Below are 19,092 nucleotides of genomic sequence, written 5' to 3'. Positions count from 1 at the left end.
GAACTGATCTATAGATCCACATCTCACACTGCGGATGCTTCTACACATCCACTACGATGCTGTAACCACTACAACTGTGTGTTCTGAAGTAATGACCTCCCAAAATCTGAAGTGTTGAGCTTCCATAGGGTTGCTCCCTCTGAAGCTAGACTCCTGAGTCTTGATGTTCCACTAGGAAATCTCACTTTTCTTCTAGCATTCCTGTCTGCGTGCTTAACTGGATTGCGAGACTTTGCTGTGGGAAATTCAGTCTTGTCTTCGGAAACCCTTTTCGATAGACACTGCCTCTCGCTGCATAATGAAACTACCTGTTCGACCTTCAGATATCCTCCCAGTACTGGTATACGATCTGTAACTTTTGCAACACGGACTGACTGATTGTTTCTGGTTGGAATTGTGCTTTGCTCGTTGCAACTGGCCAATTCACATTTCCTCCCTCAGCTTCATATGCTAGAATTGACTCGGCCTCCTTTTCTTCTCTGAAAATCGAGAAACGTCTTTGGCTGGAACTGCACCATGCCTTGTGCAACTAGGCAATTCTCATTGCCTGTGTCACTGCAACTAGTTCTGCAACTGTATCTTGAGTACTGACTGCAACTAGCTTTGCAATTGTCATCTGACTACATCCTGCTGACACTGGACGTGCTACTATGATACTGTGGCCCCCCCATAGCAAAGGTGATGGTCTTGCTGCAATAACTGCAACCGATCTGACTGATCTCCTTGCTGCATCTACATCGAACCTTGCCCCTCCTGATATGCAGAGCAATCAAACTCCACCTCCTCCTGGATTTGATACCCCACTATCTCCAATCGAGCCTTGTCCCTCATTGGGAAATTTTTTCGCTTTTCAACTCTCACTTGACAGTGCGCACTTCCTCCAACACCTGTCCCCGACAACTAGCAGTGGATCTGCTACCTAGATTTGCATTCTGGCTAACTTGCATGAACTCCTCTGACAATCTTGTATCGCCATCTTTGGGAAGCTGCAAAATCTGCGAAACTCAAATAACTAAAGAATAACAAAGAATTTCCTCCCTTTTTGCTTGACCTCTCCTTGCTACTCATACCCCCTCCTGGAATGCGCAAAACTGCTATTGATTGCCTTCGAATGTCCTTTCGTTGGTATTCACTTTGCGTACTATCTCATTCGGGCAAATCGCTCAACCTTCTGGTAGTCCTTCAGAATCTGGCACATGATTTGTTGCTCTTGAATCTTGCACTGGCTGACTGGTAAAATTGTTACAACCTACTACAACTAGAAATCACAGATCTCCTCCTGAACGCTAGATCTGAAAACCCTCTGAGAAATTCTTGAAATTCCTCTGTGTGCACTTTTCTCTTCCACCCAACGTTGATTTTCTATTGCGAAATCTACTGCAAAATCACTGCGCCTAGATTTGCTTAATGAACTTACTGATTTGCTCACCGAAACTGCTTCTCGACAACACCACTGCTTGCAAATCACCGCAATTGAGGCTCTTCGAATTTTCCTTGGCAACACCAATGTTTGCAAATCATCATTGTATGCATTACTCATCTATGAAATGTGAATGGCAATCCCCTTGGTGAACCTTTGTAATAACTCTCCCAAGTGACCTTGATCCTTCACAAAGATAATAGTTAGGGTTTTGTGCTAGGGCATCAAAATATCCTTACTCCTTTGCAAGATTTAGCCAATCTTTCACATCCATAGACTCCATCATCCCAAGGACTAGGCACTGGCCTTGTCAAATTGGTGATCAAACACAATTTTATCCATAAACTTGAATTTCATTCTCTCTCTCTAATTTCGGCCCTCTTAAGGATAAGTGGCCAAGCTAGGGCTTGGTGCGAATTGGCCTAGAGGAGGAATTTCAGCTGGTGGAAGGATTCAACATTGAGGGAAGACTTGGTTGCCTCAAAATCAACCTCCCTTATTGGCTAATATCTCCATTTCAAGCCCTAATCCTCTTGCCCTAGGTAGATTTGCCCTAAGAAAAACCCTGTTTTTGTAAAGCTTCAACTTGAGGACTTCTTGAAGGTTCCTTGGGCCATTTGCTTGCTAAAACTCATTGTTTGGAAACCTTTTTGCTCTATTGATCCTCGGGTATCCCATTTGGCTTGCTATTTCTCAAGTACTAGGTCAATTGTACCTTACCTTCATCTTACTAGAGGATGCGAGTTGCCTTTCTTTCCTTGATTGAGTCTTTTACTTAAGAAGTGCCATCCTCTATAAGCCCCAAGTGTACCTTAATCCTCAAACCTAGCATATCTTTCATAGGTGACTTCTATAACGAGAAGCCTCCCATTGGTAAAAAGTCCATAAATAGCAGGGGATAGTGGCTGTGGTGACAGTGGGCCACGCCCCATTGTTGCCCCTTAGTCTAGTGCTTGCCTTGTAGGGTACCCTTCTACAAGACCTGCTAGATTTTGAGGCAATAGGACCTAGTTGCATATTCTGATTTTCTTTTAGCTCTTTTTGCTCTGAACAAGAGGATATGAACACCACTATATATACCCTTCTGTCCTTTTCTCGTACAGTTTTTGTAACTATTCTTTGTAAATGTAAGGCATATTTTCAGTGAAAAAAATTCTGCTTTGTTTCACCATCCCAATAATTCCTTTCTGTGATTGATTTAATCAGTGTTGCGGGGGAGCGCGCCTCCCCCCCCGGATCCTGCTCCCAATCCGCGCTCCGGGCGGGAGCGACTTGGGTGCGGGTCGGGAGCGCGCTCCCTAAAAAAAACGCTCCCTGCCTTTTCAGTACTGTTTAGCCTTTTTTGCATTTTTTTTTGCAGTAATGTTCCAAATGCATTTTTTTTTCAAAAAAACAAACAAGTTTTGAGTGGGGCAACTTAATGATCAAGCCTATGGCCCTAGTATTGATATGCGATTCATCATAATGTTAGATTTTTAAAGTAAAAGTGACATTCTCCTTAATCTTCATTTTCATCCTTTTACTTAAATTTTTAACATTACCATGAAATGACTCAGGATGTTTGAGAGTGGCTCTGATCTCATTGGATTTCATATGGAGAAAGTAGAATTTTAGATTTCATTCAAAATCCAACAGACTTATTAGTTTTTCAAGATTTCAAGATTGCAATGTTTCCATTGAATTTTGTCATGTATTAGGGTATGGAACTCGTATTTGATCAAGAGCATCAATCCCTCTATGTACCTTGATGTTAGTGACATTGGTTATCGAACTCCTCTATCATGACCCTCCTAAAAATGTATGCATCACTCAAACAAAATCTTGACTTGACATGCTATGCTTTTTCTATCTAATGTTAATGTTTAGAGGGTGATATTAATGACAAAGATCTCTATATAGATACAAAGGTATGACAAAGATACCTCTGGATATTAATGCCTAGAGGGTGATATTAATGACAAAGATCCTGATTTTCCAACAAGACTAAAAAACTAGACATTTCTCGTGGTGGCAAGAGGCCCAAGCATAAGCAATAGATAATAGATTTACTTGTCTTTTTCTAGTTTCTAGTAGTTTTTATAACTATTGACTCTTTCATATTTATTATGATATTTTTTTAAACAATATATGACAATTTAAGTTTGAAGTTGGCAATTATAACTCATTAGTAATGAATTATGAATATGATGCTTCATGAAAGTTGAAAGTTGTTTCATTTCGTTTTATAACGTTTCATTTCATGTTAGATATTATTTGTTGTAATGGTTACACTTAGCTTACAAGTACAACTTTGGTGATCAATGATGATAAATGTTATATATTGAATTCTGAAAGCTTGAAACTTTAAGATTGATGAATCACGAGACTCAATGTGTTGTATGTTACTAACTTGTGGACGTGGTTGATGAAGATTATAACTTCTAGATGATTGTTGTTATATGGTTCAATCTATTTTATTATTATTATTATTATTATTATTTTTTGTTATGTTTTTTATATCTAATTCATAATTCTACATGTTTTTGTTTACATATATGTATCAAAATATAAAAATGTAAAATATATATATATATATATATATATAAAAAACGCTCCGGGATCCTTCCCAAACCAGGAGCTTTTGAAAATGTCGCTCCCGCACCTGTTTTCGCTCCCGCTCCCTGAATTCGCTCCCGCTCCCAAGTAACACTGGTTTTAATCAATCCCATTTTGAATATTTTCTTCTCTGTCTCCAACAATGAAATGTATTTTGGTTCACAAGTTAATGTGAGCTTCTTGCACTTTCCTTGTCAACAATCTGCTGTATTTATATTTCAAGTTTCTGGGCAATTTGTGACATTAATTACATTAGATATCTCATTTTGGAATCCATATTATGTAAACAGTTCTGTACAATTTTATCCTGATAATGATGGATTCATTATTATTCCTTATAATCTTTGTTAGATCACCTTTTTCAGATTAAAAGAGAATTTACTGTAAAAAATTTAAACACATGGAGCTGTATTTTATTATTATTATTATTATTATTGTTATTTAATTTCCAGTGAAATACATATCTTGGGAGATCCACCAGGTACATTCCTAATTCTGACGATGCTACCTAGGGTAAAATGGATTTTTCAGGGCTCAAGGCCAAGAAATCATAAAACATAGATCCAAACAGCTCAGCATGTCACTTGTGGGAATTGATCCTGGGTTTCAAGATAACACTCCTTTTCTCGACTGCCCAGGCTAGATAAAATTGACCATGTGGGACTCTTGCAAGTGTGGATAAAATTCTAGTTACTATTTATTATGATTGAAATTCTCTTTGCTTGTTGGCCAATTGGCTCCCGTATTTAATATTTATGATGGATTTAACTTTTTTTCAACTCGATGAAACTGAATAATTGATTGCTTCTTCATTGTTGATTTGGACTATACTTAAGGATGCAATTTACTTTGATATTTAGCCCTTTTTTTTAAAATTTCAATGAAATTATTATCGTGCCTTCAATTCCTTCATCCTCTTGACATATCTTTCATGTCTTCACAGTTAGGAAGAAATTTCATTGAGCACACTTCAACCATCCGCTCTACATCAGCTGGTCGGCCATCTATTGCAGGTCGGCCAGCACCCTTGGTTCCACCAAGTGGAGCAACAGTAAGGCAAAGGCCAACCATACCTCCTTTGGATACTACTGATATACGTCGGGATAAAAGGTATTCAAATTTTTAATTCGTTGGTGTTTTATAATGGTATTAATCTTTGATGCAGTCCTAAGAAGCTCAGGAACTTGCTCAAATCATTTTATTGAGGAAATGCCTTTGTTGTCAAATAAGTTGAATTGTATGCTAGAATAAGTGGTTTTAACATCAAGTAAAATTGCCGAGCTAGGTTAATATCTATCATTCAGGGCTGTAAAAACAATTGAAAGTTGAATCATTTTGGACCTCTTTGGTTAAAATTTACAGTCTATTTGTTCAGTCTTATCTGGTATCTGGTTTTATGAATGGCATGTAGAATTTAGGGGATTTAAATGTTGATTTTTGTCAAAATAAAATTAATAGTGATATCTCTCCTTGTAGTATGAGCACCTTGCTTCACATTGGTTTGTATTATATTCTGCTTTGCATCAGATTTGGATATACAAAATAGGAGAGTGTCAATCTGGGTATGTAATAAATTATAATTAACCTGAAGCCTTCAGCATACAAAAAGAATTCTGCGCAGTTATTGTTTATTGTAGCTTCCAATGGGATGAACAAGCTCAAAGTCATTTGAGGCTTTGAAGGGTTCATGGGAGCGCTGCTTCTGTCAAATTGTAGGCCCTACTGGACCACTTCTATTGAATTTTAGCACTTTCCATTCCATTAGATGAAAGAGTAACCTTGTGTCTATGCACTGTTTAGCTTGAAGCTTTCTACAATATCATAAAATGTCTTGAAATAGTTGCTGGAAAAATTACTAGGAGGGCCCAGGGAAGCACCACTTCATTTGAATTTGATTCCTTTCCTGAATAATAAGTACTATATTTTGTTTTACAATATCTGAAACATTGGTATCTGTACTTACAGCCAATGCTTACATGTCTTCTCTATTCCTTATGTTGTAACATACATAAATATATAAATAACAGTACATTATATGTATGTGTAATTTTTTTTTTACAACAGAAAAAGTTACTTGTATTTGGATCAAAATACTCTGTGAGCCAGATGACAGAGTACAAATAGAACAGTTGGAGTCAGGATCAGGTGATACTTCCAAAAGCTCTTTTAAAATGATAATTAACATCATAAACCTAAAATTCCTATTTGTGTACTGCCTAATCTACTGTCCTGAAATAAGATGAAGTGACAAATTGTAGTGCTGTAGGAATTTCTAGAATCAAGCAATTAATGCGAATTTTGAAATTTCTAGAATCAGGCAATTAATACAAATTCTGGAATTTCCCCTTACCCTTTGATGTTTTCTAGATCTATTTCCTGTGAATTTTCAGCCTTAGGTATGTCTGAAATGTGAATTTACAGCAGCAATATTTCACTTCTAACCCAACTTAGCGAGGCAGATCAAGAAAATAAATACCATTTAAGTGTACTTCAAAGTGCAAAGCTTCAGCATTTAAGGCACACTGTCCAAGCATATAACAGATCTGGAAGTTGTTTTATATGCTTCATCCAAAATGGCCTGGAAAATTTCAATTTCGTGGGAATCTAATGAAGCAAAAAATGCACAAGGGGCATAGTTCCAGTCCATTTTAGGATTTTTTGAGGTTCTAGGTCACTTAAAAGCAATGTCACAGGGTTTGTCCAATTTGAACCTCGAGGTTTGAAATTCTGCAAAGCTCCAAAATATTGTTCAGGTTCACATCCATTGAGGTTCACTTCTACCTAAATCACGACATTTGCCAAATTTCACTTCAAGCCTGGATCGCACCATTCACCAATTGTTATTCATGAACAACAAAATTGGGTGCCAAATCACCAATTTACCAGTGGAATGAATCAAATTATGCATCAAATCAATGTTGCAGGAACCATTGCCCCTCGGGTTCAGAAGGCGGATTCACGTCCCATTCAGAACTGTGGTTCCGCCCATTTTTCACGCTTTCTGGAAATTTGGAACTGCGGAAGTTTTGTGTGCGGTTTTGTATGCCTGAACCACAGTTTCAACACAGTTCTGCTCTGGTTCACGTGTGGTTCTAGGAACGTGCTGGACGGTTCCATGGGCCAACATTTTTTAATTTTAATTTGTATTAACTGCGATTAAAGTGGGGCTAAGGTGAATTAGGGAAAAAGGAGGATGAGGTTAAAAGGCCCCCCCCCGCTCTTTTCCTCATTCTTGCATCTTTGGAGAGCTCGGAGAAGAGAGAAGACAACCAACTTTTGAGATCAGATTCGTGAGAGTTTTGAGGAGATTTTTGAGGAGTGGAGGAGGAGCTTGGAGGAGTGAAGAAGGGCTGCCATCCGCTTCAAGTTCTCAACTTTTGAAGAGCTAAAGAGATAACTGCAAACCCCATTTAACTCCCTCATTTTCTTGTCATTCTTGTTTGTAATTTTTCTCCTCCTCTCCTACCCTTTCCCATTCTTTCTTCTTGCTTATTTTGTTGCAGGTTGTCCATCTAGATTTGTTAAAATTGGCAACTAGGGCCAAATTCCACTTTAGACAACTCATTTGATGGAGATGATGATTGCATTGAATTTCTCTTTTCGAGATTACCTAAATTGATCTAAAGATCATCAAATTTGGACAAAGCAGAAATGTGTTTTTGAATTTATGCCCACACTTGTAAATTGTCAAGGTCGAGCACATCATCATGTAGGCTTATGAAGCCCAAGAGACATGTCACTTCACCCTCAACGACTTGTATAAATATAAGTGACCTCTCATCTCATTTGGCATTATCATCGTTCACACGTTCCTCTCTCTCCTCTCATTGGCTCGTACAACTATTGGGCATATTCTTTTTCTCACACGTGTGGCCAGGAGGACAAATTTCAGACATAAGTACAGGGTTGAAAATTTTAGAAGTTGACCGAAGTTTGACCAGTGTTGACCAAGCACTGTTTGATTGAAATTTTGGAGGGTTTGACTTTGTTTGACCAGGTCACATTGATTGACACAAAAGTCGAGATTTTTTGGGCTGTTTGACTTGGGTTGACAATATGGTTGACTTTAGGTTGATCGAGTTTGTATGCAAATTTTCATTATTTTGTGCTAACTTTGACCACTGTTGGAGGCTGAGTTTGACTGCCTTTGACTGAGCTTCAAAGGGGAAGTTTTGCTGTTGCATTGACTATCTTTGACTTTTTGGTTAGCGTTGAATTTCATTGTAGTTGATTGCAGATTTGACAGGGCTGTTTTGACTTTGATTTGGCAAGTCAACTTTGACTTTTTGTACTCTCTCTATCTGCTGAACATTTGATATAATAATAAGAAGAATTGATCAAAGGGTTTTCCCCACATTGGGGTTTTTCCCTGGCATCTGCCAAATCTGGTGTTGTTTTGTCTTGGCTTGTCTTCTACATTTTGTTATTTCATGTTCTATTTACAATTACTGTCAATATGATTAATGGTTAATGTGATTGCTATTGGAAACTAAATTGGAAATTGTCATTGGGCTGCTAAAGGACATTGAAGTAATTGTGCTAAGCATAGAACATACCATTGTTAACTAAAATTAACATGGTATCAGAGCACAGGTGAAGACAAAGCCCAAGCAAGAGAGAGAAAAACAATCACTAAGGGAGATCTATTAGACAAGATTATTGGACTAGCCTCAATGGCTACTACATCTTACTTCAAATCTGAGGATAAGCTCAAGGACAAATCTGACTATCATGCATGGAATATGACTTTGGACTTGACTTTGGAAGAGCATGATGCCATGGACTATGTGCAGGGAAAAGTGGTGGAGTCTCCTTCAAATGCACCTGCTGTTGCAAAAACAAAGTATAAGAAAGGTGAGGTCAAAACTAGGAGAATTATCATAGACTCCATTCAATAACATTTGGTTTCCTATATTTCTGATTTGGGAACATTTAAGGAGATGTATGATAATTTGGTTGGGATGTTCAAAGTAAACAATGCAAATCAAATCTTTTTTCTCAAGAACAAGTTGAAGGACATCAAGATGCATAAAGGGGAGTTTATCCAATCCTACTTTAAAGAATAATGCAAATGAAGAATGATCTACTATCTATTGGAGAAGTTATTGTTCACAGGGAGCTCACTCTCATTGCACTTGGATGTTTTTGAAGAGCATGGGATGTGTTTAACACCACCATTCTCAACAATGACAAGATTCCTAGTTTCGATGAATTATTGGCTAGAAGCACTCAAGAAGAAACAAGGATGATGGAGAGAGACAAGTCCTCCAATAGAAATGAACCTATTGCCTTCTCCGCTCATGCAAAAAGGAAGAATAATGCTAGTCCAATGAGACAAGGTCAATGATCTAAGAAGGGATACAAAGAAGGAAGAAAAGGAAGGTGCTACAATTGTAATAGGTTCAACCACTATGGTAGAGAGTGTCCTCACAAGAAGAATTCTCCAAGGGATGACGACAACAACAACAATTTCAAAGGCAATGGCAATCAAAGGAACAACAGGTTCAACAATAAAGGAAAGAGGAATGCTCCTGCTGCTCGATATGGAAATGGTCGACATCCCAAAAGGACGAGAAATTCCAGGTATGAGGAAAGTAATGTTGTAGAAAAACAAAAGGAGTTTTATCTTATTTCCGCTCTATCCACTGCCTCTCCTCTAGATACTTTGGATCAATGGTTGATTGATAGTGGAGGCTTAAGGCACTTCACTGGGTACAAGGAGGCCCTCTCAAATTTGGTTGAAAAGAAGACTAATTTAGAGACCATACTTGGAGATAATGCCACCTACCCCGTGAAAGGGATAGGTACTGTCACTCTTCACTTGAATCAAGGTCAAACCATTCATCTACAAGAAGTGTTGTATGTGCCTGATTTGAAGAAGAACGTGGTGTGTATTTTTGAGATGGAAGATAAAGGCTTCAAGGTAGCATGCATAGATGGAAATGTACGTATTTGGCAAAGAAACCCTAAAGATGCATTCACACTTGGATTTAGGGTTGATTGTCTCTATCAAGTTGGTGGAACTTCTTTGGGAGCTTTGGCAAGCGATACTTCACTTCAATCTAAGCTATGGCACCAAAGGTTCGCCCACTTACTTACAAAGCCTTACCTATGGTAGGGAAGATGGTCACAGGTATGCCTGAGTTTAACGTGAACCATGAGAGTGTTTGTTAGGGTTGTGCAGCTAGGAGACATACAAAGGGACCATTCCCTTCTAGTGAGAGCAACACAACTGATATTCTTCAATTGGACCACTTTGACTTGTCTGGTATGTTACCTGTAACATCGTTGGGAGGGTACTTATATTATGCAATCTTTGTATATGACTACTCTCGCAAAACATGGATCTATTTCTTGAAAAAGAAGGATGAAGTGTTCAAATGGTTCCATTCGTTCAAAGCATTGGTGGAAAATCAAACAGGGAAGAAGATCAAGATATTGAGGACCAACATTGGAACCGAATATGAATCAAATGAATTCAATGACTTTTGCAGAGAGGCTGGCATGAAGCGGGAGACAACTGTTCCATACAATCCTGAGCAGAATGGCGTTGCTAAAAGGAAGAATCGAACAGTCATGGAAGCCACCCGTGCCATGCTCCATGATCAAGGTCTACCAAAGTTCCTATAGGGAGAAGCTGCCAACATTGTCGTGTATGTTCAAAATAGGAGTCCGCATCAAGCATTGGATTTCAAGACACCCGAAGAAATTTTCACTGGTAAAAAACCTGATGTTTCTCATTTTAAAATATTTGGTTGTCCTATGTATTCTCATGTGCCTAAAGAGAAAATAAACAAGTTGGAAGCATCTGGGAAGAAAGGTATATTTGTGGGCTATAGTGAAAATTCAAAGGCATAGAGAATCTATGTGCCTGGTCAAAGAGATGTGGAAGTAAGCCATGATGTCACCTTTGATGAAGATATTGGCATTGGGAAATCCAAAGATATCCCCATTCCAAGGAAGGACAATAATGATGTTGCGGAAAAACAGGATGAACCTCTGACAGATGAGCCTATGATCGATGTTGAAGGCCCGATAGATCCCATTGATCCACCTCCTGGTGATCCCTCTACCTCAAGAAAACGACCTTTGTGGGTCAAAGATACGCTCGAAGATGCTGAAAAACATACCGCTCCAAGAGGGACATTTTGCAAAAGTAAGAAGCTGAAGAGGTATCAAGGGTACTTAGCTGCTATGAGTACTATTGCTAAACCTGAGCCATATACGTTCGAAGATGCCGTAAAGCACCAAGTCTGGAAGGATGCGATGAATGAGGAATATGAATGTATCATGAAGAATGATGTTTGGGAAGTGGTGCTTAGACCCAAGGACAAGTTCGTAGTCACCTTAAAATGGCTATCCAAAATTAAACATGGAGCTAATGGGAGTGCTGAAAAATATAAGGCTAGGTTCGTTTCTTGAGGCTTCTCTCCAAAGGAAGGAGTGAACTATGACGAGATATTTGCATTGGTTGCTCGATATACCACTATCAGATCTATTATTGCCCTCGTTGCCTCTCAAGGATGGAGCCTACATCAAATGGATGTTAAGACCGCTTTTTTGAATGGCTCGTTTAAGGAGGAAGTCTACTTGGAACAACCTTAGGGGTCCGAAGTACAAGATCGAAGAACACATGTATGTAGGTTGAAGAAAGCCCTCTATGGTTTGAAGCAAGCACCTAGGGCTTGGTATGAGAGGATTGATAACTATCTTATGAAGTTGGGATTTACAAGGAGCGATGCTGATCCTAACCTATAATTCAAGGTTGAAAAGGACATGCCTCTCATTTTGGTCCTTTATATACGAGATATTTGCATTGGTTGCCCGATATACCACTATTCGATCTATTATTGCCCTTGTTGCCTCTCAAGGATGGAGCCTACACCAAATGGATGTTAAGACTGCTTCCTTGCATGGCTCGCTTAAGGAGGAAGTCTACTTGGAACAACCTCAGGGGTTCGAAGTACAAGATCGAAGAACACATGTATGCAGGTTGAAGAAAGCCCTCTATGGTTTGAAGCAAGCGCCTAGGGCTTGGTATGAGAGGATTGATAACTATCTTATGAAGCTGGGATTTACAAGGAGCGATGCTGATTCTAACCTATACTTCAAGGTTGAAAAGGACATGCCTCTCATTTTGGTCATTTATATAGATGATTTCTTCTTGGTAGGTGCATACCCTCTCATTTGTCAATGCAAGAGGGACTTGGCTTCCTGTTGCACACATTTTATCAAAGTTCCAAGGAAGTAGAGGTACCAAATTTTTCAAAGGATCAAGATCATTAGCCATCAACATTTTAAGTCATTGTAAACCCATTTTGCAAAATTTGTAATGTAAATGATGCTTGTATGACTGTGTATGTATATAACAACCTAGGTAAGCTATTTATTTTGGCGGCAAATTTCATCCTACGATGTTTTTTGTCTCACTGATTCATTTGTGTTTTTAAACACAGATGATCGACAAAGTTTTTCCTTCTAGCCTCACCCCAAAGCTAGGGTGGAATTTATCGTCAGAGTCTTAGGTGAGTCATAATGTTTTAGTCGAGTCTTCTGTAAAAGTGATTTGGGAATAATCTAAGCTAATTGACTAAATTATTTTATTACAAGTCATTTGGTTTACTAGATCATATTGTGTTGCAGAATTGGGTATGCATTTTGAGGGTCTATAATGAACGTGTATTCACCTTTTGAGGGTTGAATTATGCAAAATCTTATGTAAAAAATATTTTAGTGCATGGTCCCTCATACTTAGACACCATGGCTAAAATATTTGAGGGTGGAAAAATAATTAATCCCTTCAAGTGTCAATTAATTAATTTTTCTGGCAAAAATAAAATTAATTCTAAGTCAGACATTTTAATTAATTAGACTCAAAAATTAAAATGCTAGAGAAATTAAATTCTCCAAGTCGAAAAATTCGTGGGTCTTGAAGAAATTAATTTTTGGAGGTCCCCCACGAAGGGAATATTGGAAATTTCAAGAAAAATTCGACCCTTGGTGGTCAAGTCAAAGTCAATTTTTTGAGGAAATTAACTCAAAATAATTATTGTTGAGCTAATAAAAAATGGGCTTAATAAGAAATTTGAAAATTCCTCAAAAGTAATTATTTCAACGACAAAAATTAAAAGATCATCAAAGATTTTTTAGCGAGCGAGATTATTTTGACGGGGATTAGGGCAACTAGCCATTATTTTCCACTTGGAGGATTTATTTATAAATTAGAGGTCATTCTTGTCTCAAGCCGTCTAGATTTTGGCAAATTTAACTCTGTAAAGCTGATGTAAAACTATTGCCCCGCTGGAACGTTTTGAATAATCATAATAAAAGACTTTGGGGTGCAGTTCATGGTGTCTCTGATCTACTGATTTGTGGTATGTGCTGGGTATGGGCATTCCTATATTGTGCTAATTTTTTTTATTAAATCTTTATTTTAGTGTAAATGATAGGAACATTCTATTGATAAGTTTTGGGCTTATCTTAGGTTGATCGAGTTTGTATGCAAATTTTCATTATTTTGTGCTAACTTTGACCACTGTTGGAGGCTGAGTTTGACTGCCTTTGACTGAGCTTCAAAGGGGAAGTTTTGCTGTTGCATTGACTATCTTTGACTTTTTGGTTAGCGTTGAATTTCATTGTAGTTGATTGCAGATTTGACAGGGCTGTTTTGGCTTTGATTTGGCAAGTCAACTTTGACTTTTTGTACTCTCTCTATCTGCTGAACATTTGATATAATAATAAGAAGAATTGATCAAAGGGTTTTCCCCACATTGGGGTTTTTCCCTGGCATCTGCCAAATCTGGTGTTGTTTTGTCTTGGCTTGTCTTCTGCATTTTGTTATTTCATGTTCTATTTACAACTACTGTCAATATGATTAATGGTTAATGTGATTGCTATTGGAAACTAAATTCGAAATTGTCATTGGGCTGCTAAAGGACATGGAAGTAATTGTGCCCAGCATAGAACATACCATGGTTAACTAAAATTAACATGGTATCAGAGCACAGGTGAAGACAAAGCCCAAGCAAGAGAGAGAAACACAATCACTAAGGGAGATCTATTAGACAAAATTATTGGACTAGCCTCAATGGCTACTACATCTGACTTCAAATCTGGGGATAAGCTCAAGGACAAATCTGACTATCATGCATGGAATATGACTTTGGACTTGACTTTGGAAGAGCATGATGCCATGGACTTTGTGCAAGGAAAAGTGGTGGAGCCTCCTTCAAATGCACCTGCTGCTGCAAAAACAAAGTATAAGAAAGGTGAGGTCAAAACTAGGAGAATTATCATAGACTCCATTCAATAACATTTGGTTTCCTATATTTCTGATTTGGGAACATTTAAGGAGATGTATGATAATTTGGTTGGGATGTTCAAAGTAAACAATGCAAATCAAATCCTTTTTCTCAAGAACAAGTTGAAGGACATCAAGATGCATAAAGGGGAGTTTATCCAATCCTACTTTAAAGAATAATGCAAATGAAGAATGATCTACTATCTATTGGAGAAGTTATTGTTCACAGGGAGCTCACTTTCATTGCACTTGGATGTCTTTGAAGAGCATGGGATGTGTTTAACACCACCATTCTCAACAATGACAAGATTCCTAGTTTCGATGAATTATTGGCTAGAAGCACTCAAGAAGAAACAAGGATGATGGAGAGAGACAAGTCCTCCAATAGAAATGAACCTATTGCCTTCTCCGCTCATGCAAAAAGGAAGAATAATGCTAGTCCAATGAGACAAGGTCAATGATCTAAGAAGGGATACAAAGAAGGAAGAAAAGGAAGGTGCTACAATTGTAATAGGTTCAGCCACTATGCTAGAGAGTGTCCTCACAAGAAGAATTCTCCAAGGGATGACGACAACAACAACAATTTCAAAGGCAATGGCAATCAAAGGAACAACAGGTTCAACAATAAAGGAAAGAGGAATGCTCCTGCTGCTCGATATGGAAATGGTCGACCTCCCAAAAGGACGAGAAATTCCAGGTATGAGGAAAGTAATGTTGTAGAAAAACAAAAGGAGTTTTATCTTATTTCCGCTCTATCTACTGCCTCTCCTCTAGATACTTTGGATCATTGGTTGATTGATAGTGGAGCCTTAAGGCACTTCACTGGGTACAAGGAGGCCCTCTCAAATTTGGTTGAAAAGAAGACTAATTTAGAGATCATACTTGGAGATAATGCCACCTACCCCGTGAAAGGGATAGGTACTGTCACTCTTCACTTGAATCAAGGTCAAACCATTCATCTACAAGAAGTGTTGTATGTGCTTGATTTGAAGAAGAACGTGGTGTGTATTTTTGAGATGGAAGATAAAGGCTTCAAGGTAGCATTCATAGATGGAAATGTACGTATTTGGCAAAGAAACCCTAAAGATGCATTCACACTTGGATTTAGGGTTGACTGTCTCTATCAAGTTGGTGGAACTTCTTTGGGAGCTTTGGCAAGCGATACTTCACTTCAATCTAAGCTATGGCACCAAAGGTTCGCCCACTTACTTACAAAGCCTTACCTATGGTAGGGAAGATGGTCACAGGTATGCCTGAGTTTAACGTGAACCATGAGAGTGTTTGTTAGGGTTGTGCAGCTAGGAAACATACAAAGGGACCATTCCCTTCTAGTGAGAGAAACACAACTGATATTCTTCAATTGGACCACTTTGACTTGTCTGGTATGTTACCTGTAACATCGTTGGGAGGGTATTTATATTATGCAATCTTTGTAGATGACTACTCTCGCAAAACATGGATCTATTTCTTGAAAAAGAAGGATGAAGTGTTCAAATGGTTCCATTCGTTCAAAGCATTGGTGGAAAATCAAACAGGGAAGAAGATCAAGATATTGAGGACCAACATTGGAACCGAATATGAATCAAATGAATTCAATGACTTTTGCAGAGAGGCTGGCATGAAGCGGGAGACAATTGTTCCATACAATCCTGAGCAGAATGGCGTTGCTGAAAGGAAGAATCGAACAGTCATGGAAGCCACCCGTGCCATGCTCCATGATCAAGGTCTACCAAAGTTCCTATAGGGAGAAGCTGCCAACATTGTCGTGTATGTTCAAAATAGGAGTCCGCATCAAGCATTGGATTTCAAGACACCCGAAGAAATTTTCACTGGTAAAAAACCTGATGTTTCTCATTTTAAAATATTTGGTTGTCCTATGTATTCTCATGTGCCTAAAGAGAAAATAAACAAGTTGGAAGCATCTGGGAAGAAAGGTATATTTGTGGGCTATAGTGAAAATTCAAAGGCATAGAGAATCTATGTGCCTGGTCAAAGAGATGTGGAAGTAAGCCATGATGTCACCTTTGATGAAGATATTGGCATTGGGAAATCCAAAGATATCCCCATTCCAAGGAAGGACAATAATGATGTTGCGGAAAAACAGGATGAACCTCTGACAGATGAGCCTATGACCGATGTTGAAGGCCCGACAAATCCCATTGATCCACTTCCTGGTGATCCCTCTACCTGAAGAAAACGACCTTTGTGGGTCAAAGATACGCTCGAAGATGCTGAAAAACATACCGCTCCAAGAGGGACATTTCGCAAAAGTAAGAAGCTGAAGAGGTATCAAGGGTACTTAGCTGCTATGAGTACTATTGTTAAACCTGAGCCATATACGTTCGAAGATGCCGTAAAGCACCAAGTCTGGAAGGATGCGATGAATGAGGAATATGAATGTATCATGAAGAATGATGTTTGGGAAGTGGTGCTTAAACCCAAGGAAAAGTTCGTAGTCACCTTAAAATGGCTATACAAAATTAAACATGGAGCTAATGGGAGTGCTGAAAAATATAAGGCTAGGTTCCTTTCTTGAGGCTTCTCTCCAAAGGAAGGAGTGAACTATGACGAGATATTTGCATTGGTTGCCCGATATACCACTATCAGATCTATTATTGCCCTCGTTGCCTCTCAAGGATGGAGCCTACATCAAATGGATGTTAAGACCGCTTTTTTGAATGGCTCGTTTAAGGAGGAAGTCTACTTGGAACAACCTTAGGGGTCCGAAGTACAAGATCGAAGAACACATGTATGTAGGTTGAAGAAAGCCCTCTATGGTTTGAAGCAAGCACCTAGGGCTTGGTATGAGAGGATTGATAACTATCTTATGAAGTTGGGATTTACAAGGAGCGATGCTGATCCTAACCTATAATTCAAGGTTTAAAAGGACATGCCTCTCATTTTGGTCCTTTATATACGAGATATTTGCATTGGTTGCCCGATATACCACTATCCGATCTATTATTGCCCTTGTTGCCTCTCAAGGATGGAGCCTACACCAAATGGATGTTAAGACTGCTTCCTTGCATGGCTCTCTTAAGGAGGAAGTCTACTTGGAACAACCTCAGGGGTTCGAAGTACAAGATCGAAGAACACATATATGCAGGTTGAAGAAAGCCCTCTATGGTTTGAAGCAAGCGCTTAGGGCTTGGTATGAGAGGATTGATAACTATCTTATGAAGCTGGGATTTACAAGGAGCGATGCTGATTCTAACCTATACTTCAAGGTTGAAAAGGACATGCCTCTCATTTTGGTCATTTATATAGATGATTTCTTCTTGGTAGGTGCAGACCTTCTCATTTATCAATGCAAGAGGGACTTGGCTTCCTGTTGCACACATTTTATCAAAGTTCCAAGGAAGTAGATGTACCAAATTTTTCAAAGGATCAAGATCATTAGCCATCAACATTTTAAGTCATTGTAAACCCATTTTGCTAAATTTGTAATGTAAATGATGCTTGTATGACTGTGTATGTATATAACAACCTAGGTAAGCTATTTATTTTGGCGGCAAATTTCATCCTACGATGTTTTTTGTCTCACTGATTCATTTGTGTTTTTAAACACAGATGATCGACAAAGTTTTTCCTTCCAGCCTCACCCCAAAGCTAGGGTGGAATTTATCGTCAAAGTCTTAGGTGAGTCATAATGTTTTAGTCGAGTCTTCTGTAAAAGTGATTTGGGAATAATTTAAGCTAATTGGCTAAATTATTTTATTACAAGTCATTTGGTTTACTAGATCATATTGTGTTGCAGAATTGGGTATGCATTTTGAGGGACTATAATGAACGTGTATTCACCTTTTGAGGATTGAATTATGCAAAATCTTATGTAAAAAATATTTTAGTGCATGGTCCCTCATACTTAGACACCATGGCTAAAATATTTGAGGGTGGAAAAATAATTAATCCCTTCAAGTGTCAATTAATTAATTTTTCTGGCAAAAATAAAATTAATCCTAAGCCAGACATTTTAATTAATTAGACTCAAAAATTAAAATGCTAGAGAAATTAAATTCTCCAAGTCGAAAAATTCGTGGTCTTGAAGAAATTAATTTTTGGAGGTCCCCCACGAAGGGAATATTGGAAATTTCAAGAAAAATTGGACCCTTGGTGGTCAAGTCAAAGTCAATTTTTTGAGGAAATTAACTCAAAATAATTATTGTTGAGCTAATAAAAAATGGGCTTAATAAGAAATTTGAAAATTCCTCGAAAGTAATTATTTCAACGACAAAAATTAAAAGATCATCAAAGATTTATTAGCGAGCGAGATTATTTTGACGGGGATTAGGGCAACTAGCCATTATTTTCCACTTGGAGGATTTATTTATAATTATAAATTAGAGGTCATTCCTGTCTCAAGCCGTGTAGATTTTGGCAAATTTAACTCTGTAAAGCTGATGTAAAACTATTGCCCCGCTGGAACGTTTTGAATAATCATAATAAAAGACTTTGGGGTGCAGTTCATGGTGTCTCTGATCTACTGATTTGTGGTATGTGCTGGGCATGGGCATTCCTATATTGTGCTAATTTTTTTTATTAAATCTTTATTTTAGTGTAAATGATAGGAACATTCTATTGATAAGTTTTGGGCTTATCTTAGGTGATCCGATTCATTGTTGTTCTAACTGTTTATTCTTGAGAAATTATATAGTGTTTGCAGGTTCCCGAACCCTTTGTTGAAAAGTGTAACTAGGTTCGGTCTTAATAATGACATGTAATTATGATTTTATGTAAAAGATGTAAAGAAGAAAAATAAAATTATTGTAATGCTTGA

General features: G+C 38.1%; 1 protein-coding gene across 2 annotated transcripts in view; it reads left to right on the top strand.

Annotated features, from left to right (window-relative positions):
- The window catches only part of LOC149203395 (coiled-coil domain-containing protein SCD2-like), a 405,302-nt gene that overhangs the window by 51,983 nt on the left and 334,227 nt on the right, over positions 1-19,092 (top strand). For both annotated transcript variants that reach the window (XR_016253953.1, XM_089403421.1), the window contains exon 2: positions 4,959-5,125. Coding sequence is in view for 1 of the 2 variants with exons in the window: in XM_089403421.1 (XP_089259547.1) it covers positions 4,959-5,125 (167 nt within the window). In the remaining variant the exon portion in view is untranslated. The remainder of the gene's footprint in view (positions 1-4,958; positions 5,126-19,092) is intronic.

This window comes from Pinus tabuliformis, chromosome 2_1 (assembly GCF_031772625.1).
Source record: "Pinus tabuliformis cultivar Carrire ecotype Pingquan chromosome 2_1, CPIR1, whole genome shotgun sequence".
Taxonomy (NCBI): domain Eukaryota; kingdom Viridiplantae; phylum Streptophyta; class Pinopsida; order Pinales; family Pinaceae; genus Pinus; species Pinus tabuliformis.
This window is presented reverse-complemented; position numbering and strand designations above follow the sequence as displayed.